The sequence below is a fragment of the Megalops cyprinoides genome, chromosome 10 (genome assembly GCF_013368585.1).
Source record: "Megalops cyprinoides isolate fMegCyp1 chromosome 10, fMegCyp1.pri, whole genome shotgun sequence".
Lineage (NCBI taxonomy): Eukaryota > Metazoa > Chordata > Actinopteri > Elopiformes > Megalopidae > Megalops > Megalops cyprinoides.
In genome coordinates this window covers 28,644,297-28,671,949 of record NC_050592.1, presented here as the reverse complement: position 1 = coordinate 28,671,949, position 27,653 = coordinate 28,644,297, and the positions used below count along the sequence as shown (strand labels likewise).

General features: G+C 44.7%; 1 protein-coding gene across 1 annotated transcript; it reads right to left on the bottom strand.

Annotated features, from left to right (window-relative positions):
• Positions 1-27,653, bottom strand: emc2 (ER membrane protein complex subunit 2). Its single transcript, XM_036538783.1, has 11 exons — positions 27,581-27,653; positions 26,466-26,579; positions 21,001-21,065; positions 19,646-19,731; positions 18,084-18,141; positions 11,555-11,640; positions 11,343-11,402; positions 8,358-8,439; positions 7,883-7,993; positions 6,268-6,372; positions 1-434 (listed from the first exon to the last, which is right to left on the bottom strand). The coding sequence occupies exons 1-11, from the start codon at positions 27,618-27,620 to the stop codon at positions 348-350; spliced, it is 894 nt and encodes a 297-aa protein (XP_036394676.1). The 5' UTR covers positions 27,621-27,653; the 3' UTR covers positions 1-347.

The window sequence follows — 27,653 nt, the reverse complement described above, 5'->3', positions numbered from 1 at the left end:
TCAATAGTTTATTGTGACAACTGATGGACTCAAGTGTGATGCTGACTATAAATGCAAAAAAAAAGAAAAAAAAAAAAAACATGATAAGGTTATTTCGTTAACAAACAAGCAAGGTTCAAAAGCAGAATGGAGCAGCAACACCAGGCCCAGCTGAGGACCTAACGTTGATACAGTCTACATTCAATTTACAATGCTCTACCTATCCTTGTACAGGCTTTGACTTGGTAGTAAATAATTTATTTTGTAATATAAAAAGGCGAGGGGAGGAAACCGTGAGAAGGCGTGGTCCTGGGCCCGCATGAGGGGCGGAGCTGCCATCGCCACTGACTGGCAACGTGGGCGGAGCTTCAGGACATGGTGATCTGCATGGACTCCAGCATCTCCTCCACCGCCTTAACGGAGCACTTGGCCTCCTTCGTTCCCCGACCAGCCAGCTGCGAGGGAACAGAGGGAGAGCGTCAGCACACTGCCCTCTGCACAGTGCACAACACCGACACTGACACGGTGTCACACACTCCTGATACCTGTGCTGTGCTGCCATTTCCAGGGCTGTGGTCCCCACTTATGACCATACATACTGGAAGCAGGACTATCCACACCCTCCTTCAGAGCCCCACCCGACCCTCACTTTAATTACACACAAACCATGGGGCTTTGTCTCACTGTTAGAAGTTTGTGACATTTCAGTACTCATCTTACATCATCTAATTACCATAGACTGATATTTGATCTTGCTCAAATGTGGAAAACTAATGTGGAAAAGAATATAAACTCCAACAAAAAGAAGGGCTTTTACAGCTTACACATTAAAATATAGCTAAGTAAATCTCTTTGACCAAATTTAAGACAATCTGAGCACCAATACAGCCGTCTCTTAATAAGGGTGTAACGGTATTTATTCTTATTGCAATACCGGACCAACCACTCCTTGGTTCTGTAATCTAGTACACACAGTGTATAATGTGGATAAAATGTATTTACTGTCATTACAGGCAGAGATTCCCCCATTATCTCTGACGTGCAGGTGAAAACAGGTTCCCTGATAAATGTTTAGTGAACAGATATCAACTTTGCAGAGAAGACAATATCATGGTATGTAGTGTGGAAGCATGCAGTCTGGGTTTTGGATACAGTATTACAACAGCCTCCAAAGAGCAGGATTCAAAGAATCGGCACTATACACCATATACAATGAATACGCATGGATGACTGGCTCCTGTTACAGTAAACAGCTGCCCCTTTGCTCTTCTAGCATGTAATACATTTTATTGCATTAAAAATACAAATCCCTAAAAAGATGCCATTTCAATATAGGGCTGAATAAGGTCTGTTCAGGCTTTGTAAGCAAACTAGTGAAATTGCAGAGGTGACCATGTAAGAGAGGATTTATTTCATGGGTCTGGAAACAAGGCAAGCTATGGCATTCACTGGTTTGCAAAATAGAACAATTTCAGTCAAATCATGCCCTTATTTCATTTTTTACATGTAATTTAATGAACCGAGGTAAATACCGAACTGCGGCCAAAAATGAGGCAAGTACCCAACTGTGAACTTAGTGAACCGTGGCAGCCCTCTTCCTAATTGAACATCAACATATAATGGTAAGGTTGTGACCGTGCGAGCATGAGAAAAGGCCCCCGATTACAGGAAGCGAAGGCGGTGCGATGGGCCTGCGAGAGAGACTGAGCCGTGTCCGGATGAGTCACTGGGCCCCCAGACTTGGAGCGCAGAGGCCCAATTTCACCCCTTGTGCCCACATCTTGCCTCTTGTCCCTGTGTGGGACAGAGGTGTCTGGCCTGACGCATTTCTAACCCAGCCGGCAGCCATTCGTGGTGCAACGAAAGCGTAACCCTCCCTTGGGCCCAAAACCTCAGAAGATGGGTGCCGTAAGCCCGTGGGAGTCCAGGCGGAATGATTCTTTTAGCCACGCTAAGGTTTCATCTGGCTCATCACCGACACGGGCACGAAGCCTCAGCCTGGCACACAACAGGCCCCATTTTTCCTCACTCGTTCCAGAATCATTTGGTTAAAGGAAATTTGCAATCAACCTCCTACAAAAAAACAGAACAAAACAAAATAAAACGACTTGAGCGGGCCACCATTTTCTGCTTTGTCAAAGGAGTAAAGTTATGGGTAAATTAGTGAGTAAGGAGTAAAGGATAAAGTAGGGCTGCAGCTTAATCAAGCGCACCCTCACCGCTGAGCCAGCTCCTTGAAATCACACAGGACTGAATCACGCCGGATTGCCAACATCTGCTAGGACCGGCGAGCGCAGACGCACCGGTTCGTTTTCTGGGAGGTTTTGCGTCGGGCACTTTGGGTTTTGCTATTAACTCATTAAGAAAACACTGTAACCCTGCTCGATGCCAGACGATACGCTTTCCCACGTAGCCCTGCCGCTTGCGGACAGCTTAGCCCTCCGAGTTCGAAAACATTCGGGCCGTCCTGAGGGAAGATTGATGTTCTCCTCGGGGGCCCCTCTTCTCCCCCTCTCGCTCTGGACACCCACGCACCAGAAAAATAAAACTTTTCCACTTTTTCTGCTTTTATTCCCCAAAGCTGCTTGCGCCCATAGCTATTAAATCCCTTCCGAGAAAGTGTGATTTAGGGGTACCATGATATATACACGAGGGTGCAGCCGCGAGGACACATCTGCCCCGAGCGCAGCGCCCGGCGCGGGCCGGAGCGCCAGCCCGCCAGCCCGCTAACGCACAGTCCCATCCACCTCACATGTAGTGCGCTAACACATATGCGCCCAGTGTGTACGCCGCCGCTTGTTGCCATGGTTAAGTTTGTTTACCCGTGACTTTATGGAGGAATTTCTTACCGCTTTCGTGAAAGTAAACGGTTGGCAGCGTAATTACAGTCTGTGACTCATCCGTGGCATTAAGGGATGACGGTCACTGCGTTTCTAAGTCTCGCTCGAAGCCTGATCATCCAGACACGGGTGTGCAATTATTTAATATGCCCCAGGTAAGCAGGCCCATGTTATTTAAAACCCTGTAATCTATCAATTGGCCTATCGTGAAACCACTAAATGGCTGAGAAAGTCATCTATAAATCTACTCTGAGACCATTTAGAAGAAGAAGAGAGGGGGGGTTTCTCTGAAAATTTAACCGAGACACGTCAGAAGTGGGACCAAAAATTGCAAGCATTTGTTTTGTGTCGTGTGGAGCGCAGCTACTGTGTTTCTTATTAAGACATGTGGTGTGTGCGTAACGGAAAGGGGGCGGGGTCAGTCTCTGAGTGGCAGACACGCAGCAGATGTACATGAGAGAGGCCACCCTTAAATTAACCCGAAGGTTCACAAAATACATGGCTTTTCACTGTAAATACTCTCTAAAAAATGCCTGCAGAGACTAATGCAAACAGGTGGCCGGGTACTGACCCTAATTATAACATGTATACATGTATAATGGAGTGGCAAAAATGTGACCATTTCAAGGATAAGCGCTTGTTTGTATGTTATGTGTGTGAGCTGGAATATTTTCAGACCTCACCATTTGATGTTAAAAGAGCAGTGTTTCAGGACACGGCTGGCGTGTTGTGTCCTCGCTGCGTGCGCGCTGTGTGACTCACAGTTTTCCCCAGCAGCCTGGACCCCGGGCTGACCCCTGCGTGCCGCTCCCGCCACACCCACCTGCCCTTTTCTCACATTGAGGTATGATAACCACCAGGTACGGAGGGCCGTAAAAGTTAACGACCGCAGTGACGAAACCTTTAATGACGACATTAATCAGGTGGGGGGTAACCCAGAGCGACAAGTGTTCCGGCTCCTTTCAAAGCAATCGAACAGTAACTTGGACCAGCGGGAAAGGAAGAAAAAAGGAAAACTGTGCCCTTTAATTTTTCAACCAGTAGGTATACTCTGGATACCTTCTCTTTTTTCTTTCTTTTTTTTTTTTACAGAGAGACGGCAGGTTCCCAGCACTGCCCACTGAGATTACCGACAAATTAAACACACAGAATGGCCCAACAACTTTTAAGCGGCCGGGGCAGAGATTAGTTATTACTTCCTTTCCTAGGCTGATAAAGCCAGTCGTGTCTGTGACTGTCGCAGAACAGAGGGGCTTTTCTTTTAAGGTCCCTTTTCCCAGGCACACAGAAACTCTCCTAATCAGATGCTTAGGGGAGTTCCAATTCCTTAAGAAGGAGCTTTGATGCAATGGGAGCTTAAATTCCACCGCGGTCCTTGGGAACGCTCTGATAAAAATCGCTCCGGCTTTAACATACAGAGGTCAGGAGTGCTCCCTCCTCTGCGCCCGAGTCAGGAGGCGTCCCTGTTTATGAGACCGCACTGTCCGCACACACTGCAAAGATGGGTCCCCTGTAGAACATAGGCTTCATTTGACAATACACCGTAGGCTCTGCCACAAGTCACCGAGCACCACCCATTTAAACACATCTGGTAAGGTCTCTCTTTTTCATGTCTTCTAAACATATTTCAATTCTTAATTCTGACGTGTCCAGGATTGTAATTAACAAATCATATACAAGCGAATGTAACCAGCCAGTTAGAAAAAGACTTCCCATTTACAGAAAACTAACCATGGAAAGTCAGAAAAAAAAGCTGTAATGTATTTCACTTGGAGCATTTTGGAAGCAACCCAGTAATTTGCAGTAAAAGCACAGCATTACTATGGGGCTTACAGTGATTAGAAAACATGGCAAGAGCCAGTGGTGTTAAATACTTGGAACAATGTACAAATGATATATTTTTAATGACTTTTAATCCCTTTGATGGATCTCGGGGAAGCACCTCAATCGCATTATTCTGTCTCTGGTGTCAGCAGTGGTGTGTGTAATGGCCTCACATTATGAAGTGTTTAATGTCTCGCCTCAGACTTTAGATATGGAACTTCGATTTTGATGGTCAATGGAGAAATGAGTTTGTAAGCATGATGTGTAAAAACAAAAAGAAGCTCACTGACAAAAATCCTAAATATAAGCGATGCAATGAAGCGGACAGGTTTCATTAACTTGATCACGCACACAATGGAGCCCTGCTGGAGCCATAGCTTGATCACTGAGAAACAGCGGAGCTACACTGGAGCCGTTAACAGCACTGCTCCGAGAAACAGCCGACCCCTGCCAGAGCCGGTGGTGCAACGGCTCTGAGATACAGTGGAGCCCTGCTGGAGCCGTTAATGCGATCGCTCTGAGATAAAGCGGACCCCTGCCGGAGCCGTTCAGTTTCAGCGATCAGTCTGAGAAACATCTGAGCCCCGTCGGAGCCCCGCGTGCTGAGCGGACCCGGTGGTCGGGGGCTGTCGAAACTCTTATCGCTTCCGCATCTTGTATGGCTTAAGCACAAATGGGCGAGCTTCCCCCTGAACAGGCCGACACAGCAGGCTGTGTGGCAGGGGGCAGCCCGAGGAGCGCTTTGATGACGCGCTACGGCTTAACGGGGCTGCGCTCGGCGAGTAAGGAACCGCTTATTACACATTCAACCGTCAATGCCTAAGTAAGCAACGTATATCCCCTGCTGCTAGTTGGATTTCTATTAAATTCTCATTTCTGCTCAGCATGCTATAGCAACGGCGCAGACCGCTTTAGCGATACCATCTGAGAAGTGCTTCACTTTTTCCTCTAGCGAGGCACACCAGTGGTGAGATGCACATAGTTTCCTTTCACCGATCTGACGACTCCGTTTCGCCCGTGCTCTATGAATCATGCGGAATTGATAGCTGCACTTACATGCAAACATAGAAAACATCTGTGAAATACAAGCCCGTTCAATAAAAATCAAGGCGAGCGACGTGGAGCTGGCACGGGCTTAAGTCAACACGGTAGCTGAAACGCTCCCAACGCGCCTCCACGCAGCTCCGAGCTCTGTATATTTTCAGACACTTAGCTTATTCCACATCTGTGCCATTACATGACATCCTGCAGCCTGCTTAGTAAAACAAATGCCGCTGCCGCCGAATCGATGGACGCCACTATTAGGTGATCTTGGATGGAAATGGCCGACGTTACTGGGGCGTGAACGTCGCTACGTCACATAATTTATTCGCTTAACAGACACTCATGTCCAGAGTGACTTACACATCTGACATACTGTCCATTTGTACAGCTGGATACTAAAAGAGGCAGTAAAGTTTAAGGACCTCGTTCCGAGGATACAAAAGCAGTCCTCTGTCTGCGACGTGACCTTGTAACCTGCTTCAGTGTTTCACGGATCCAGCCCGCTAACCGCTCCCGCTCGCCGCGAGGCCCCGTCGCTACGAGGCCCCGTCGCTACGAGGCCCCGTCGCCGCGCCCTCACCTGGTAGGCCCTGTTGATCTGCGTGGCCGCCCAGGCCGCGTACTTGACGTTGTCCTTCTTCACTTTCGCGCTCACTTTGGGACTGGCGGCGATGTGGCTTGCAGCCTGGGGGAAGAGACGGAGGTGACACACGTTTAAAAACCGCTGAACCAGCCATAAAAAGCGCGCGCGAGATATGCGAGCAACTCCCCGGTGACCTAATTACTGAGGCCCGATGACACATCACATTTATGGGAGGAAAAAGTGAACATTTAATACGTGATAAGTGCCCCCCCCCCTTTAATATATAGTGTCACTTAATGCGCCTTAATTTATAAAACACCGTAGACACCCAGTGCTGACAGGCTTGGACTGTGTGGTGAAGGGAGCAAAATGTGAATCATGCTCTCCACCCGCAGAACAGCTACTCTCTCCACCACAAATCCTATGTCTCTTCCATGTTATTGCCATCATCTCCTCGACACAAACCCCAGAGGGCTTTAACAGGCAGGACATGAAAGCCTCCTCGATGGATGTGCTGAAATCTTAAGTACAGTGCAATCAGCTTGGCTTCTGGATTTTGGAAGCGAAATTTTTCTTTACGCCGGTGTGCGCTCATCTTGACGGCTCGCGCTGCGAGCTGCATGGAAAATGCCTCTCCCAGGTTCAACTGATTGGTGAGCTCGTATATAAAAAAAAGTGGGGGTGTTGGAGGTGACCATACACTAATGCTGTGGAAACACCTAAACGTCGCTAACGTTTCATAATGTAATGAGACTTTAGATTTTACTGAAAAATGTACAACACCAATTAAGGTGTCATTTCTGCTCTCTAATCTCTGCATAAATAATATGTTCTGGGTTAAACTGGCCTCTTGTGACTCATCCACCTTGAGATTGAAGAGATTCATGCTTAGCATGAGGGTCATAAATCACTCTCACTAGTGCTGCTGGGAGGTTATCACACCTGGGCTTGCTGTAACCAATGTCAAATACAAGTCACTGCTTTGATGTATCCAATTGACTTAGAATTACCTAGCTCCAAGTAAATATGCACTTCCATCGTGAAAGCTGCACCTGGAGGCTTTTACTAACTTTCCATATAGCTACTGCTAGGTTGCAAATGTAATTGGCTTAGGGTCCATGCTCCTTACTAGTATCCCATGTTTTGGCTGCTTGAGTGTATATGCAGTAAAAGGAAACACTAGAGGTCTCTGTGCGGCGGTCTTCTTTATTCTTACATCCACGCTGTTTATGTTTTCTTGTCAGACGCACTTATAAATGATGCATTGGTGTTAACAGACAACTTCCTGTTTAAATAAATACGCAGATGAAAGGAGCGTCCAGCGCAGACGGAATCGCGACCCGGGCCCGTTAGACGCAGACGGGAGGACTCTCCCCGGCAGCCATGTTTTTCAGTGCCTGCAATTTATTTGCCTTGGTCGTAAACGCAAAGAAAGCCCATAAAGGCCTGTTAGGAGAGCCCTGAAGTGGGGCTTTCCCCTGCGCGCGGGCAAGAGTGAGTCAGCAACAACTGAGACCGCTGTCCGAGAATGCTGATCGCTGTGAAAAACAGTCGGTAATTGGGGTGTGTGGAGGGGTTTGTAGACAGGACTCAGGACGTGACAGGTACCCACCATATACAGGCCAAACAGAGCCCTCATATTCCTGTTGTTCAGCTTCAGCGCCTGGGCAAAGTACTTTCGGGACAGCTCCAAGTTCTCCATGCCTCCTTGGGTGTACTTCACCTGCAGGACACAAGGGAGGCATAAACGCTCACACAGAGAGGTCCAGGCCTGGGTCACAGGCACTCATGTTCATCAATGTTTCAAGAGTACCATGTGCTATTCCCTGAAAAATTAAAAGCAGTTCCTCCTCTAAGTATAATTTACAATGAATATCTTTCCGGAGCTGGAAAAGAATTTTGTCCTCAGTAAAATTTAATAAATATTTGAACTGAACCCTAGGGAAAGTGTTTAACTGGAGATATCAAGCACACACCTAATAAATAGGCAGATTTATGAGTTCTTGGTACGTCCAACCAGACCCTTTTCCCAGGGTTTTATCTTCCTCACACAACCACGACAGGTGCCTTTCACATGAGCGTCCTACCTCAGCATACTGCTCGCAGTAGAGGTGATTATGGGGATTGGTCATCATCAGCTCTTCCAAGCAAAATGCAGCCTTAGCATAGCTGAGGAGTCAAAGCAAGGAAGAGATTAATGAGACGTGAAGGGTGCTACACACACCATATATTAAAAAGAAAGCAATGTGGAAACATTTCAAATGGGAATTTTCAATTCCTTACATACATTGACAGGCTACCCTCTCAGAGGAAACACCATGTATGTTCCTGTCTAATACTCCTGATAAGGCCTTCACAGCTAATCAGTCAACAGGTTATCTGTAATCATGCCTTAAACAACAAACTTCTGTTTCTGATAACCATGCAAGGCAGAGGAAACCAAGAAATGCCAATCTCCTCTAGTCCCATCGCATCACTTTGCTTTTTGTTGGCAGGTCAGCCCTTGTTGTTGAAACTGCTCTGTGCAGTGCTCAAATTAGATTATGTTGTGCTGAGCGCGGTGCTGTTGACCTCATGCTAATCCTCCCAAACTCCACCTCTGCAGACGACTTCCTATCTGAGGTGCAGTGGGGAGTCTGTCTGTCACACAGAGCGTTTCCCTGTCATTTAACCCAACATACGATATGGAATAACGGCACTTTGCCGTAAAAAAAGAAAAAAAATTCACCATCAGGAAATGAGAAATGGAAGGCACTTGCTCTAAACTGCAATTTGATGGAAAAAAATGAAGTGGAGCGAGAGACCTTCTAGGGCACGGAGATAAAATGTGAATTAACTTGCGGCCGTCTCAGAGTGTGCTGCCTTGGAAAGCCTCGCCCGACCGCAGCCTTCCATGCAAGGTTTTGCTGCTACCGTTCGTCAGGCTCGTTCCCTCGGACTGTGCGAATCCAGGTCGACCACACGTCCGTTGGCTTAAAACTACCGCCGCACATCACCAGAGCACAGTGCACGTGCGCTGCTGGTAAAAAAAAAAGAGCGGACGCTGACCTTGTCGCCGTGCTCGTGAAATTTCGCCTCGCTTCGGCATGGGGCGGGGAGAGCGGGGCGGGGGGGGGAGGACCGTCGACCTGCTTAATGTCTGCTTAACCGACTTCAAAGTGAGTGCCGGTTCAAGGGGGGAGAGAGAGGGCCGCTGGGAGGGCTGAGGGCTGCTTACAATTACCACTTCCCCTCCATAAAGGCTTTCAGATGTGCTCCTGCAGCGGCCCTGCCTGCGCCACAGGCTTATCTGAGCGGCTCGGCCTCAACACCAGGCCCCCTCTATCAGCGCTCTGAGTAAACAAATCACCACATGCCAGAGTCTCCATAAACCTCACCCACGTAGCTGCGCTCGCGCCATGCAGGGATCCCCAGCGCCGTTCATCACAGACCAAATGTGATTGCGGGGCGAAAGGGTCGGGGTCCTTTATGGAAACAGGAAAAACATAATGCCACACTGTGTATGAGGCAATACAAGCCTTTGCGGCGTATAAAAAGTAAAAAAAAAAAAAGTACATTTCTCATGTTGGGGTTGACGGACATTTTGTGGACATTTTGGAGGCTGAGACACTTGAGCTTGCTCTGACGTTAACCTGTCATGTAATTTCCAGAGAGGGACTGACAATTCACCTCGATTCTGGTTGTCAAGGAAACTTTTGGGACACTTGTGACCCTTCGATCATAAATTCGCCCTCAACAAAAACAGAGGGCGGCCTTCCCAATACCAATATCTTCCACAATTAAACATCAGCAAGCTATAAATGGAAGGATTGGGTATTTTTGGCTCTTGGGGCCTGACGATGGGAGCGGAGAGTTTATTACTTTTCCTCCCCTCTTGACCAGAAGCTTTTTTTTTTTTTTCTGGCTCGGAAAGTGCCACCGTCTCCTCTTGGGAATCCAGCCGGGGCGGTGCTCTCGGCGGAAAAGTGGGGCGATAATGCAATACCATCCGGAGTGTGTGACACAGACACACACACACACTCGCAGACACAAAAAAGACACGCCTATAGATAGGGGCTCAGAATGAATGGCGCAATATTAGAAAACTCAGGGCTAAGCTGTGAGCTAATCCTCTCGCCCTAGGATTTCCTCCTACCACTACAGCAATAAAAACCCCCTGACAAAAACATTAAATATCCAATAAGCCGCCTCTTACCGCGGTCAACATTCCTGCCGCCGCCGATTTCCTACCGGGGAGACCGAGCAGCCAGCCCCCGAGGCCCACTGCACTAATTCTAAGCCCCAAACAATTATGGGGGATAAAAAGTGACACAAACAAAATGATTTTCTTGCCATGCTCTTGTCTTGCGGACAATGCCCCTAGCAACTGAGATATTAGCAGGAATAGGGGGAGCTCCTTCTTGCCCGACAAGTATGAGGGGCTTAGGCCAAAATCCTATTAAACTCTGATTCCATGTGACAAACATAGACAATGTAGGGTAGGGCTCCTGCCGAGTTTGGCATTTGGCGGCCTCCATTGTGGTCATCTAACAACCTGTTTGGATCAAGCTGTCAGCCGCTGCAGTACGGCTCCCAAAACAACCTGAGAGAGCGAACTGATTTATGAGCACGCCCCTTGGCCCCGGAGGTGATCCCCAGCAAGGAGCGGCTCCCGCTCCGATGTGGCCGGGGGCCACTTGAAATCAACCCGCACGCAAATGAGGGTGGGTTGCACTCAAACAGAATGTGTACATTTGTTCTGTCGCAATTTAAAAGCAAACGTTTCCAATCCAATGACTTTAAACGCTGGCTAGTCATTCTGACATCCATTTGCACAGCATGCTTCTGCCCAGGGCCATATCGACAATGAACAACCCAATAATAAAGCAACCAAACTTGAACTAGACTGTGACGGCCTCTTGCTTTTCTTGGCCTCGGCCTTAACATGCAGCTCCAGAAACGGGCTGGTCAGAGGGTCTACAGCACGTTGCTGGTAGGGGCATCCCAGCTTTTGATTGGCTCAAGAAGATTCAAGAGACGCCGCGGACAAAGAGGCGGTAACTGTGGATATGAATGAAATAAATGAACTTTACTCGTGCTCATTGATGTAGAGTTCCGACAGTTCGTGCCAGGCCTCCTGGTCTCCGACGAACCTGAAAGACAGACAGTCACAGCTCACACATGGGGGGGTGGGAGGGGCTGGGCCCGCTCAATCAAATGCAAAACCCCTTTTAATTAAAAAGTGCTGGGAGAAAGAAAGGACTGGCTGCAAATGCGTGGCTCAATCCCCTTGTAAAACACTCACTGCTCCAGATACTCATTCAGCTCGTGGATGGCCTCTGTGCTTTTCCCTTGTGCTTTCAGAATGGCAATCTTGCGCTTTCTTGCAGCCTATGGATTGACATTAATAGAGGATTAAGGACTCAACTCCTCAAGTGTTTGTTGAGGGGGGGGAAGAGGGAGGGGTTGTTTTAACAAAAAAAAAAAAAGGCAGAGAGAAATAGCTGTGCACTGAAGGAATTCGGATGCTTGGGTCCCAGGACTCCCCCACGCCACCCCACTGAGAGCAGTCGGCTTCACGGTGTTCCTCCACCGCTCTCGCCCGCCTTCTCATTCCGAGCTGCGCCCTCCGGGGCCGCCTGCCAGGGATTCAGGAATCCTGGAGCCACAGGGGGGTCTGAGGCGCCTCTCCCAATCCCGCTCGCTCTCGCGGGCCAGGGAGGACCTCCAGTGCGCGCTGGGAGCCCGTTCCGATGGTTTGGTTCACTATGCGTGCCTCCCCGATTCCCCCCTCACCAAAAGTTTAATGGAGGGTCAGCTCCATGCTTGTAAACATCAGAAGGCGCCCTCCGTGTGTGGTAAAAATAAGCGTTAATTGCAGGAGGCAGCATGATCCGAGCCAATCAGGCTGGGTGCACTGCATTACAAAACTACACTCACGGAGCATCCTGACCTGGGGCTACCAGCGGAGGGCTCTTTCCATATTCCCAGCACAAGAGGCTGACTTGTGCTGGGAATATGGAAAGCAGACTACTCCTGATTTATTCTGACACATATCTTGAGAGGAAACGGCTCTATCTTAATAGGGTGCGTGAAGACGGACACGCTAATTGCAAGTTTCTGAGGACGCTGGTGGGTCAGCCTTGCAGCCGCAGAGGAGAACGGTGAGTCATGTCTCAAATGGAGAAAATAGCACATTACCTAACAAGCCCAATTGGTTCAAATAAGTTTCCGAGGGTTTTCCGGCTTAAGCCTCAGTTTGATTCATACATGTATTGCAGAAGATGTCGCCTTAGCGCAGATTACATTCTCATCAATCTGAATCAGACTACGTTGCGCCACCTCTTAGATTCATCCAAGTTTCTCAGAGGGGCCCGGGCCCGTACCATACAGCATGGTACCACATATAATTTATGACGTAGCATGTGTTTGAAGGACTTCTACCACATCCATTACCAACTCAAGTGCCATGTGTGAGTCATATCTTCAGAACCATAAATCTGGGTCTACTCACAGCTCTGTCGCTGAGGCTTCTCTTTCACAGAGTCACTTGAAATACACTTATCCTTCACACGCCAAACAGACCTGTGCTCTTGGCCCTTTGTGCCATGGGGCTTCATGCCTCACTCACAAACATGAAATGAAAAAAATTAAAATATAAAATTTAAATAAATAAGAAAGGACGCGGAAGTAGTCTGGGGGGGGGGGGGGGGGGGGGGTGTTGAAGCGGTATTCTGGGAGCATGAACGCGCGTGGAGCCACTAAGCTTGTCTGAAATGAAGACCAAATCTCTCTGCAGCTCCCCACAGGTTCATTGTCTGGCTCTGTCTGCCGACGGCCGTATTTTCGGGTTGCTACGGGAACGGATTTCGGCAGAATCCGCTTGGGAAAGCAATTTTCCTGGTTCCTCAGAATGAAAAGGTGGGAATTACTAGCTCCTGCTTGGATTCAGAAGGAGACCCACAGTTTCAACAGCAAGAGGCGGAAGCAACAAACGCAGTTATGAAACCATTCCTATCCAAATAATGGCTCAGACTATGAATTTCAAAGATGCCTTAGTGTAGCGAAAACAGCAAGTGTTCTCTTTAGGAAAGGACACTGGATATTAATGTTGTGCATACGCATTATACAATGTGAAAACAGAAAATTCTTACTTTACCTGCACTCTAATATGGCAGCAGATAAACATATTCCTGAAAAGATCCAGCATTGCATTTTTTGATTGAAATCAAAATATATTATGTGTTGTTGTAGTTCAACAGTTTTTCATTTTTATAAATGACAACGGTGCTACTATAACCGTCCAGTTCAATGGAATATTTTACCTAACATGTATACTATACTAAAATTCCCTAACTACCATAACAATACTACCAAATAATACAACTGAAAATTGACAAATTACACCAAATGAAAACTAAATCTGTAAAATACGTAACTGGAGAAATCCACTGTGCCTGTTAAAGCAACAAGCTGAAAGACACGGTTGCACTGAAAAGTTTCTTTAAAGTGCCTTTCATCCAAAAGGCCCCATGATGGAGGGTGAAAAAACAGAGGGTGGTCTTACACAACTTTTAACAGTCTTCAAGAGGGAACACTTTCCAAATAGATTATGAATTTATAGAACTACGGGGAGCAAAAATGAAATCACATCACCCATATTTCCTCTTTCCCCTCACTATAAAACATGCCGCTCTTCAAAGATCGTATCGTTTGACATGGACCATATTCTAAAGAGACCTGAAGCTATGTGAAATCTGTGAATTTATACAGCTTCGCTCCAAATTGTGAACATGTGGAATTTCCCCATTTTATGCTAAAACGAGTTAGGAGCGCAAATTTTGATGGTATCGTAAGTCTTGCACTTGTTTTTTTTTTTTTTTTTTCCCTCCCCCTTTCTTCTGGCCTTAAAGAATCGCCCGGGACCCAAAGGAACATATGGAAGTAGGTAGTTCGGAACGTCACAAGGCACTTTATTAAATGCGGAGTCCTTCCAAACCACTTCTTTCTAAACTAATGATCCAAAACCTGGCAGGCGGGCTAATCCTCCAGTTGTCATGATTCTTTTTTAATTAGCGTTTGAGGGGCGTGCTGACAGAGGATCTGACTGCTTACATCACTGCTGGCCTGCTGAGAGAAGGCCCCGGCGGCGCTCTTTCGCGGGATACGCGAGACACCTATCACTTGCCGTTCTGGCACGGCGCGACGTGGTGCGGTGCAGAGGTGACAGACCGCCATCCCTGCTGCTGTGAGCGTGGGGGCTGGGGGACTGGGGGGCTGGGGGCTCGCTAGGCCGGCCGGCCGCCCGCTCGGCCGTAGTGACATGTTCCGCTGTTGTGAAAAATAAAACAGACCCGCTTAACGAGTCACACTAAATTACGCTGATGGCGTGTGTCGCAAGATGCAGTTTTGGGAAGACACGGGTGACGTTGTCCTTATTGTATTTTAACAGCTTGGTAATCAGGGCTTTTGAGAAAAAGAAGTCATTCATTTCACCAGAAAGTAATTATCGTATTATAATTAGATTATTAATTTCTCATCACCATTACTTTACACTGGATATATAATGGCTTCTGTAAAATTTATTCTTTTGACACAGCAAATGATCATCCTTACTATCCTTTTTTTCACATCCGTTTTCAGTAGCAGAAAATAGATTAGTGTCTCTGTTTACAATGGAAACCATTACAAAGCAGACAATCTTGAATGGCTTCATTTTGGTTAAGAAAATTTTAAATAGTTCTCAGGGTGACCTCAGAATGCACATTGCAGAGTTATTCCAAATGGCAAAATAGGAAATTAAAAATGCAGTACTGTAAACCAGAAACCACATTTAAGAATACTTTCAGCGCACAAAGGTAAGGAGTGCATTACAGTTTCACTATGCTATTACATGTCATGGTTTAAACGACAAGTATTGCAACAAAGAAATGCAAAATATATTTATGGCGGCAACAATAACCACTTCAACTACAGCACTGGAGCGCTCAGCAACTGAGGGGCATTATTTTAATTACGAGAATAAGACTCTTGGAATAATTTTTAGCTGTAGATCCACAGACCTCCAACATTATGAGCTTGACCTTTCATAAACACTATCTTGTCCTACACAGTAATTGTGCACAATTCTAGGTCAACCTCACCAGATTTCTGACCTCAAACACTTACTCAAAAAACACCACATTTATTTAAACCAATTACACATAAAACAGTGCGGTTGGAATTTAATAAAACAATCAAATTCACTTATTTCAATCAATAAACTTAAGTTTTCTCTGTAAAGCAGAGATGGGAACTATGTAGTATTAAGGTAAAAAAGTCAACATTCTTCAAAGAAAATACAATAAAAGGAGGAGAAAAAATGTATTTACGCAAGCAGAACAGAAATTCGCCAGATCATTGCTGTAGGTATTGGAACATAATAAACCCTGGAAGGCTAAGAGTTCGAACATTTTTGGACACCGCCATGGCAGAAAACCTTGAACAATTTCTGTTGATTCAACAATTTTGGTTAATGGGTACCACATATATTCCTCAGCCTGTAATTACAACAGCTCAGTTTCGAATCTCAACCAGGCATTCTGGGATGCCTCACAAGTCTTCCCTGTGGTCGCCAATTTTCCACAATTCCCCCGCCCCCCCCTTTTCATTTCTTTAGAACGTATAAAAACCCATGTTTAATGAAGATAAGTGTCATTTAATCCCTGTTTAAAGACAGGTGGCCTCGATGATGTCACAGCCCCACACCCCCTCCAATCCCCCAAGGCGGGGGGGGGGGGGGGGGGGAGAGAGATGGGATTGTGGAAATAGCCAAATTTTGTTCGCACCACGCTGCGGTCCCGTTCGTTCCATTCGGCTCCGGCTGTGACGGACAGCCCGGGTCTCCGGGGTGGCGGTCCCCTCCGGAGCTCAGGAAACGGCAGCCCTGCCTGAGGGTGCCAGGGCCCCGCCGGAGCCGCACTCCTCCTGGGTGGTGCAAGGACGGGCTATAAATGAGTCTTTCCCAGAAGGGCTATTCCAGCGTCCCTCCTGTTTTTGTTACCTTTCAGGCAATCTCCAATCCAGTGAATTACAGAGGGGAGTTCTGTTTTACTGCCAACCATACCAGTGGTATTGTTTTCAATTTGACTAACTGGTTGGTAAAACACTAGCTGAACCACAGAGAGAGAGAAAAAAAAGAAAAAGCCAAAAAAAAGCATCAGCAATATTGCCACTGCTTATGTAATGAGCTGGTTACGAAGAATTTCAAACACTCCTGCTTGAAGATAATTTTCTGAGAAACTATTATATTGTACCTGGTGTTTTCATTCTATACTGCAGGTTTACCAACTATAGCAGGATGTACTTTAAGCTTTTTTTCCTGCTTATTTCCGTGCTTTAGTTTTTGTAAGGGTATTTTTTGCATAATTGTGACTTATATTTAACTTGGAAAACCCTTGAACATGGGAAACAGGTTTCCCGGGGCTAAATGTTGTTTTCATACCTCAAACCAACCTTTTGAATGTTAACAGAGAGGCCTGTGAGATATGATTACCAGACTTTCAAAATAATTTGACCGCACTGCCGAAGATATCCATTTGCACTTGGTTCCCCCATTTACACTGTGCAATGTGCTTGCAATTTAACTCGGTTCACGGGAAATGGGAGAGTTTCTCAGCTGAAACACATGGAAAACAAACAAAGGGGACTTCTACTTTTTTTTTTTTAACACACCGTAAGACCAATACCCTGTCACTGCTTAAAAACAGGAGGGGAAAAAAGATGAAGAAGAAGAAGACCAGTTCTGTCCAACAGAAACAGACTGTTAAATAAATAACGGCAGCAGTGACAAAAGGTGTGTGGTGGGGGGCTGGGTCGGGGTGCGGGAGTTAGCCGCAGCTGAGGGCGGCGCTGGGAAACACAGGCACTCCGTTGGAAGAGAAAGGAGGCGACTGTATCAACGCGGACAAGAGTTTATTGACTCTGTCAGTAAGCTTCTATTTGTTTGAAACTGACGGTACAGAATTCTCACATGGCTTGCAAGAACAAATGTCTACGCTTCATTTCTAGCACTTGCCAACCTAGGGAAAATGTTTAATATATCTAAGCAAGTCCATGTGTCAGCGCAACAGAAGAAACTGTTGAACGTCTCCAGGGGTGCCAAAACAAATAAGGCCATGGTTTCTTTTGAAAACCCTTTAAACATTTATTTTCTTGCATGGCCGCATGTCCTTATGGTAACAATTAACAGCAGGTACAATGTGTTTTGGGGTGGGGGGTGGAGGACAGAGGGGTTTGGCAAAACACAGTAAATATGGATATCATGAACCATCTGACTGAAATACGACATAGCTGCCACAAGACGTTGATAATGTGTGAAAGAAAGACAAGAAAAACACACAAGGCATATTGACATTTGCAGTCAGAACATCGCAAATACAGAGGCAAGCTTATTCTGCAAGTATCCTAAAGGTAAAGATGCTAAGCTCTGCGTGAAACTTGACAGCAATGGAGAAAATGGGAACAGCGAACAGCCCTACCCCTGAAATAGCTGACTAGGAGGGAACTGTATATCAAAATTCTTCAAAGATGGAGCATTTATTATTGCTACAGTTCCCCTATACATGTATAATACTCTGCGAGACAATAAATCACTCTGCTTTCTCTCAAACACTCATCAGCGGTGTGGGTAACCGCTCGATCAGCGATCTGGGCAAAAGTCTAGGGGCAGGAGCGTGTTAAACAAAACACACACCCTGCTGATAGCACACACTGCAAGCTTGTGTAAAAGACTCCATTATGTTCATTTAATACAGAGTATGTAAACCACAGAACACAAAAAAGTTCCTCCTTACCGTGTTGGTCGGGTCGTCTTGTAATATTGAATCATACAGCTTGCTGGCATCTTCGTACCTTCGACAGGAAGAGAGATGTTTTTGTTTTGTCTTTAGAAACGCGGTCTCACCAGTTGAAATCAAAGTTTACGGTAATCAAGTTTCTGTACACAATCTGCACGTCTCTCTGGATACTGGGAACACTTGATGAAATCAGCTATGCTCTGGGGAAGGCAATAAGCAGTCATTACTGATGCTGTTGAAATAACTGTTGTTGTGAGAATCCATTACAACTTGAGCAGAAATCTATTCTTCAAGGAATACAATCAAAGTAGGCAAAACATACTCAGTAACCCCGCTGGCAGGGATCGCTTAGCTGAGCTTCACATTTAAGCTCGTTTCTAGAGCTGCAGCCGTTGCTAAATTTGAGATTTTATCACGGCTTATGCCACAAAAATTGAGCAACACAAAATAAAAGCTGAGAAACTGGAAAATCTGGTTATGCAAATCTGATAAACGATTAAAATGTACCGCAATGTGTTATTTAGGAATTAGAGAGGGGAAAAAAGCCCTGCGTGATTAAGTTTGAAAAGAAAAGCTATAAACTGTAAAAATCAAATCATACTGCACATTCTAAGAAATGGGAGGGGGGAAAATGGGCACTCTGCTTGTCATTTTGAATAAGATAGTCGGGATGGAGCTGAACTTGTTTTTATTAGAGGCAATCTGCAACGCTAACGGTTTAGCGGCCAAACGGTCCGTGATCAAACCCTGTTCCACCCACAGCCTACAACAGAAGCACTCTGTTTCCCATTAGCACCAAGCACCAGTGCTTACAATTCCACTCCCCATCACAATCATTTTAAAACTCAGCCGCACGTTGGAGATTTCAAATGGCATGGCGCTCCGAATCCCGGCCTGCTTTGATTTTCTTTATTTATTTAGGATCGGGTGGAACCATTTGAAGTCGTGTCATTCAAATGTAGCTCCGCCTGATGCCAATTAGACACCAATCTGCAGTTTATTTAATCTGACAGCGCAGGAACAATCACTCACAATTATCGCATAAGCAAAGACATAACCAGCAAACGAGCACCACGGCCGGAAAGGGTCTGCGAGGGGAGGGGGCTGACCAGACTCCATTACCCTGACTTTTGCAGTGACACTCTAAATAAGTCATTTCTCTTTTACAAAGATATGCTTTGAGCTGAAGTTTCAGACACAGAGACCCATGCTAAATTTCAGATTGCTGGGAAAGTTATGCGGTGGGGGGTGGGTTCTGGAGTCAATGTGTGTCCGCGTGCCAGGCATTTTCTCTCGAAGCACAACTAAACAAAAACCCAGAGGGGGGGACCCCCTGCGAAAGCTGGAGCAAACCGCTTCCTTCCCGGGAATCCCTCAGGCAGACAAAGGGCAACGCCGCAGAGTATTAAACCAATCGTTTCCCTCTGCCAGTGCAACGGTGGCTTCCAAAATAAACAGGTCCGCCTTTCTGCCACTGAACATCTGTTTACTGCCGTCGGCCCCCTTATACAGTTACCCGGCGATACCGCCGTGTTGTTATTGTAAGGATATAGCGGTACCTTTCCAAAGCCTCCAGCCGCATGCCGGCTAATCGCTTCACTCTGTGGCTACCTGGAAACTGCCTCTTCAGTTCCTGTAGACAGCGCTGCAAAGCAAGGGAGAGGAAGACAATTATACTTGGCAGCGCCACACGCACACTCCAAAAATAACCCCCGTTCCTCTTTTTTTTTTTTTCTTTCCCTGGCCATGGGCGTTTTTATATAGGAAAAGTGCGTCTCTGCAGAGCATGCGCACGTATTTGACATAGACAGGGCTGCGTTTGAACCTCGCTGCTGCCTGTCGTCTGGAGGAAGCGGTAAGTCTCCCAGCACTTTTCCAGTGGTTTTCAATCCAGTAGCCCTGCGGGGATTTTCGATTTCTTACATCACGCTGTTAATCTTTTCCCTCCTCTGCTCAACTGTGCTGGTGTTTTCTTTTCTGGCATTAATGGCTCCCAATCGGGATTCAGCTTTTAAACGCGCGCTCAATAAAGGCTCATCTACTGCTGCGACGCACCTCGATCCCTCATCACCGCTGCCCCCAGGACACAAGTGAAGCTAGCGTCCCTTTTATCGATTGTTTCTGAGCGATTAGGTGATGAATGCTGCCCAGGCTATACAGTCCGAGAGGAAGACTTTCCATGAGTTTTCAGTGGGTAGCCACAGTTTCACATTCTCTACTATAAAAAGTATAGGCAGGACACTCCTTAACCATTTTCCCCTTTACAGCGAACTGGGGTTTGTTTTCTTAAGTGTCGGGACCAAGGGATGGTTATCGTCACATCAATGTTTCCTTGATAAAATGGAAAAGTCGGCACCGCTTGCTGACCTATTCAGACAGCCCTACGGTACAGCCTTTCGCTGAGTTAGATGCGTCTGCTATTTTAATTAAACCTTGACTGATGTTTAAAACTCTATAAATATTTTTTCTAACGATGACAATGATGTTTACACCAAACACACTTAAGACAACTTCCTTTCCCCTAATTCAATCCAGACATCCTACTTTCAAGAGGAGAAAATTGCTTGGCAAAACATGTAGCTCATTCGTTATGCGACTGATCTTCTAAATATATGCTAAATATAAAGTCAGAGCAATGAAAAGAGGCGATTCATGGAGGGTATAGACCTGTGAAGGTGTTAGTAACTACAAAGGAGGATCAGCCCTGCACTCCCTCTATGTGTTCCTCTGTGCGATCACTTTTACCATTTCAGCAGTTTTCCACAACGCAAATAAAGTGATATTCTTGGCCTACCCGCTGTGGACCGAAAACAATTAACCATGACGCATTTGGCAAGCGGGGCGACAAAGTAGCAATGACTGAAGGAGAGGGGGGGGCTGGGGTGACGAGGAGGGAGCTGGCAGCGAGACTCACCCAGGCCAAGTCGTCCCGACTGCAGTCCAGCGCTGCAATCATCACCTGTTCATAAATAATCCAAACTGGGTGGGGGGGGGGGGGGGGGGGGGGGCAGAAAGAAAAAAGAGAGACAATTTCAATATGGGTTTCATCTGCGCGCCGGCAAACTCGGCATCAAAGATGATAAATTAACACGTTGCATTTCTTCCCCCTTTACTTTAAAGTGCACTGCAACATGAAGTGAGTTTTTCAGGATCATCTGGAAAAGATAAATTGAGTCGCCTCACTTCAAGTATTGGTAATGCTCCTCTTGATCTGGAAGGACAGGCAAGCAAGCCATGACTGCCTTTATATAATAATAACAATAATGCAACAATATTTGCCAAAATATAAAATCCAAAAGAAAAGGAACATATATCAATGAATCTACAATATGTCATCATGCAATATATTATTAAAAAAAAACATGCATGTGGCAATTATTTACATAGGTCTACTTACTCACGCAGACAATACACACTGACACATATTTAAAAATATCCCTTCAATTTAACATATTTTATTGCATATTACCACATACACACATAAGGAACATACATTACGCATGTGTATGGGTGCCCAGTTGAAACAGTGACAATAACAGCACTGAGGTTAATATACCCACAATCCTACTCTCCCGCTGGAATAACAACGCGCTCATTTTTCTTTTCTTTCAACACACTGACACGTCAAAGCCAAGCGTGGTTATGGCAACAGAGTGACGCACTGCAGAGAAGTCACTTAAAAACAAACCCTGAGGAAATATGTGGAGTTTAGTACCTGTTGAAATGTTGAGCTCTGCGAATAATCGCACATCACCGGTAAACAGATCGTTCTCAGTTTTCCCGACATCCCCAATGATTTTTCATCAAAAACCTGCCTTCATAGCCATGGCCTCAGGACCAGCTTAGGCCCATATTCCTGTAGAGGTGACCTTATTTGCCTCCCAGTATATATTGAAGATGTTAAACAGGAAGTTTTCCTGTGAGTAATGTTGGCTCGATGTGTCTTCCCTGCACTCGGGGAAATTGCTTGACTGAGTGCGTCTAGGTTCCCAGATAAATCAACCAGCATTACATACATTAACCACCTGCAAACTTTCTGCATCTAACTGACATTTATTTAAGTCACTGATTTAAGAGCCTGTGTGTGTGCGCCTCATTTCTGAAAGTAGAAGCTGGAGACAATGAAGAGCATCCAATTGCAGAAAGAAAAGAGAAAAAACAGTCAAGGGACAGCTACTTCCTAACACTATCCCTAACATTCCATGGTCGAGGGTCTTTTTCTTGGCCTCTGGTGTTACAAAATATGATCCTCTTCATTTAAAGTGAAGGTAATCTTATCCTTGAGACGGTGAGGTGCGGGGTAATAAAAACAAATCCAGGTTTCTTGTCTTTGGTTCTGAATTGTCACAGTCCAGCATGCTTTGCAACTCCCTTTAAACCAATCACTCTGAACTGGGGTGGAGCCCTAACTCGGCACTATCAGGACAATGCTTTGCAGAATGCTGTGGTTTTCTGCCTGGGTGCCAACAAAAGTTTGCAGAGACTGCGGTCCTTCAGGACTATGAGTTGAGCAAGCCTGATCCATAAAGTTACACTAGAAAACACCCCAACAGACTGGGCCTGCCTGAACAACACACCAGAAAAGATGGGCAATTTCAGAATTAGAGCACTGCGGTGGCTGCTGGATTTCTTTCAGTCTCAGCTCTTAATTGTGTAATTGCTGTCATTAATTGGACAGGAAGGCAACTCGGAGAGCGTTCAAGCTGTACACCAATTGCTAATTTACAGGAAACTCTAAAATCTGAGGAGCTCCAGCACTTGCAGGCTGAAGCTGCCAATCACAGAGAGATGAGACCTTCCTGTAAGTCTTAATCCTTCACCGTCATCATGGAAGGGTCTCCTCGCTCTCAGCCAGCTTCGCAGAGCAAGACTTTGTTTAATTATCCGCATTTGGCTCCTTCTCTGCGCCGCTGGATGCGGCCCCATGTGCTGCACACGCTTTGGTTGCTGCTTGAGTTGGACGAGTGGGTGGGCGCGCTACTTTACAGACCTACATTCTGCCACTTCCATACGTCGCAGAACAAGGAGGGGGGATCATAATGATAAAATCAATCTAAAAATGTACCAACTGTTTTTAATTACACATAAAGTGACAAGAGCTATTAGTGTGGAAATGTGCATCTTCAGGAAAAACTTATTCTGAAACACTGATAAATACAGCAATAAATAGCCATTTTAAATTGTGATTAGTTTTACTGTGGGTTATTCATGAAATAAAAATGTGTTATAATCACATCCTCAATGCTTTCTGAGCTCAGGCCATTATTTGGAACTACCTTTTTGGTTCTATAAAGTTTATTTAAAGAGTTTATCCTCAAGTCTGTTGTCAAACTGCAAAGTCTGATTAATCAGATTGGCAAATAGATCCTGTTAATGGAATGGCTTTACGTCTGAGAAGTCTGTTTTCATAATCTTGCCAGACTCCCCAAGCTGAACGATTTAAAACTGTTAATTGAGAGAAGAAAAAACACTAAAACCCTGCTAAACATGAAAACTGATATGCCAAAATAAACAAACGCCTGGAGTTTTTCTTGCAGTTTTATGATTCCAGCTCAGCTTTGATAATTGCCATCTTGTTTCACAGCCAATTTAAGAGCTGGTTTCAATAAAACCGAGCTGTGCAAAGTGTTTGCCCTACTCTTTAAAGACTGTTTTTGTAGTCATAATGATTCATACCAACTTTAAGAGAGCCAAGCAATAATGCATCAATGTCAACAAATCATTCAAATCTTATCCTAATAAAGTCCACGCCAGTGGGTCGCAGAGGATTCATTTAGGCCTGGCTAATATTTCTGAGAGTATTTTTATAGCAACATACTTTTAAAATTGTATTTGCAACTGTTCAATAATGCACTACGCCTGCATATAATTTCAAAGGATATTTTTTTGCAGCGAATAAAATCTGTAAATTCATCTCAATGAACATTTGGTGAAACAAACGTTTCCACTATGTGAAAGTATAATAATGGAATATGGCAAGATATGAGACATTTTATTGGATATTTACCACTGCCTACTTTTATCAACCATGTTCTGTTATGTTAATATTAGGGATGCTCATGAACATCAAAAGTGCATAACCGTTCAAAGCTCACTGACAATGCTCAACGAACGAGGTGGGCACCATCATTTGTTGGTTCAAAGGCTTAAATAGGAAAATGAGAAAGAAAATCATCCTCATCTAGGAATCACAAGCTCTCAGATCCTTCCTCTATTATTAAACCCAAATTCAACAAGTTAATGCCATGAAGTATATTTTTATAAAGCTCTAGCAGTGAACTCTAGAGCTGAAGGAATTAAAGTCTATCCCTGCAGGAACATTGGCTACATATCACTATATCAAAAAGTGTCCAAAACCAGAAGTCAATTTACTCCTGTAAGCTTTTTTTTCTTGAGGGCAGTTCTGGACTGGGGTTTTGAGAAAGAAATGTCTCTATATTTATATTTGCTTCTTTTAAGTAGTTTACAATTCCTACAAACATCACAGCCTAGACTGAATGTTCTATTTGTACACTGTGTTTGCATGGTTTCTCAGAAACTGAATACATGCATACATTTTCAACCATAGCGTGCCCATTTCTTGCATACTACATATTCTCACTTTGCACACCTTCTCTCAGTTAGAATCTTAACTCTGGATTCATGCAACTTGCTTCATGATGTATTCATTTAGCAAGTGTGCCAAATGTGAATCAGACCAGTGTGAGAGGGTTCTTCCTCATAAAATTCTAAAAATAAAAAATCTGCTACTTTGTTATACTAATCAAACATATGAGCTGTGTGTACCATGTGCTTTGGACGTGTGCTTTTTGACAAAACAGTAGACTTCCTTTTCCTTGAGGCACTCATAACTTACAGACACTTAAAGGTATGATTCCAATGGTAACCATACAACATAGCTGTACAGTAGTGACATCAACAACCAAAAGAAGCAATTATGGCATCTTGCAAAAACTATAAATATTATTTGTATTGAGCATATCCTCAATCACTGCATTCCAGTGACAAAATTACTGTGTCAAAAGGCTTCAAAATATCTGACTGGAGCACCATTGTTCTTGCTGGGGTAGGATGTGTCTTAATTTCCACATTTTTCTTATCAGAGAAAACAATGTGACTGACCAATTTCCATGAAACCTTGCTTGTCAGGTGAGTTTTCACCATGGCTTCATGATGCGGAGAATACTAGTTTTAGGTACTGAACAGCTGTTTGTCTCGTCTTGTGTTGCAGAACATGTGATTTTGTACGAAGACTGGCATACATTAAGTTGAACATTACGGGACATTAAAGAACAAATAAAGATGTGCGCCACTCAATGCTGTGTCATTAAATATGACTACCAATCCCTTGCCATTCATGGTTGTGCATGAACTTGTCAGAGAGGAAACACTGCCAGACCTTCAAACAGGCATCTCAGTCTAACTAGTAAATACTATTTCACTGTCATTCTATGCCATAAAATTATGCTCCATAAAAAAAAAAAAACACACACACACACACACACCTCCTCCAGACACTTCTGCGCACCAATTTAACAACCTGATGAACAGTCAAAATGTCACTGCTCAAAGGTAAAATAAAATAAACCACAGCAGTGAACAGGTATTCTTTTCTGAATGTGGAGATTTCCAAAAATGATGAACTTGTGGAGTGTCCTTAACTTTGAATGACACATTTCAGCATAGTTCTTTATACATTGAAAATGAAAGCACTTGTTCTCAAGTGGATTACTGTATCACCCAATCTGTATTTTCAGTATGGCACCAGCTCAATTTGCAGTATATTAAGGGATGTTCAAATGTGGTCTGACGTGGTCGGTAAATTTCCAATCAAAACTGTGGTAGAGCTATGGTAGAGAAAGTTTGATGAATTATTTGGGTCTCATTATATCAAGTTGACACTGTAAGGAAGGAGGAAAATGGGTAATTATAAGACTTTTTAAAGGATGTCATCACACCATCATATGCTGGGAATTTTTAATGCAACTGTACAAAAAAGAATGTGCACAAAACAGATATTGACATTATTTGTTTCAAATAATGTTACATATACAGCAATGGAGAATGGAAGCATAAAAAATGCACAACCTCCTAATTCTTTAGATGGAATAAACACATATCAGTAAAACCCCATTGTGTATCATGAATCCCACCGCCCAGGGATAATTTATGTGGAGAACACTACTTTCTTTGAAAACTAAATTCCACTGTAGTGAAGACAAAACTACCCTTACTGATGTAGCTGGGTAGTTAGCTCGCTGACAGTCAACATTATTTTCACATGAACATACTGCTGGATGTCTGTTTTCAAACCCAACTATTTTCGTTTAGAGGAAATGTGCGTAGATGATAACTGCCGCTTGTTAACTGTGTACTTACTGTCATCCCCCAGCTTGGCCGCGTGTTCATTGATCAGTTCCTCACCAACATCCACAATTTGCTCACTATTTCTGTAATTTTCTTCCCTCCATTTCCTCAACTTGTCTCGCATTTCTGTCGAAAGGAAGAAATGTTACAAATTAATACCGACAATGGAAAAGTGCTACCAGTTGGTAAACGATTAAACATTACGTAGACTAACATTATGTAGACTAAGCTAGCTAGCTAGCTAATGCACAACGAAATAACTGTCGAGAGGATACCGGAGGCTAACTAGCGTATTAAGCTATCCTGACAGGTACTACCAACAGTGGGGGAGATTATCACAGCACCTTGTCATTGTGGTAGGAGGTGCAGTTCATGAAAAAATATATTAAACAAGAAAAATCACAGTTTACGACACACTGATTCAATGGAAGGGGCAGCTAATTCGTTAGTTAGCTAACATGCTATAATACTCTTGCGGCACAGTAGCAGCCTGATACTGTCTCCGTCAGATTCTTTACGCGACTGGGAAACGGATGTACTCCCTGTCTCGATAGCTAACATTTTTAAACAATGTATTAAACGAACGGAAAACGCAAAACACCTGTGATGTTTTAATTAACGTCTCCACTCTGAAAGCTAGCTAGCTAGCTTTTCGCAGGCTAACCAGCTAGGTAAGCGTGCATTCTACAAATTCACATTGTAAGCTAGTTTAGTTACTGGCTAGCTAGACAGCTAGCTGTCACACTGAAAGCAATAAAACCAGAGATTGTGTAACTGTAGTTTGCTTTCTACGTCTTAGATACCCCCCTAAGAAGTTAAACAAATTACGAATATGTAGTTGGGGAAATAAAATGTCAGGAGTGCGTTTTCCCCCACGTTACTGTTAGGTTTGTTGATAACTAGCTAGCACTGTTATTTCACTTGCTAACTACGTTCGATGCAGCAGCTAATGCTAGTCTAGCTAACAGTTAGCTGTGTTCATTCTTGGTCATTGTGAGTCTAACACAGTATCTCAGTCAAAACTATACGTCTCTTCGTAATGTCAGCACACAATTTATTGAGTTCTAGAAATTGCAAGAGCTGTGTAATTTCCAACAAACGACTCAAACTGTAAATGTTCTATTTACCTTCCCAGGTCACATCATACAGTTCTGAGACGGACGCCATTTTTGTGGAAACGCTTTTTACGTCACGGACGCT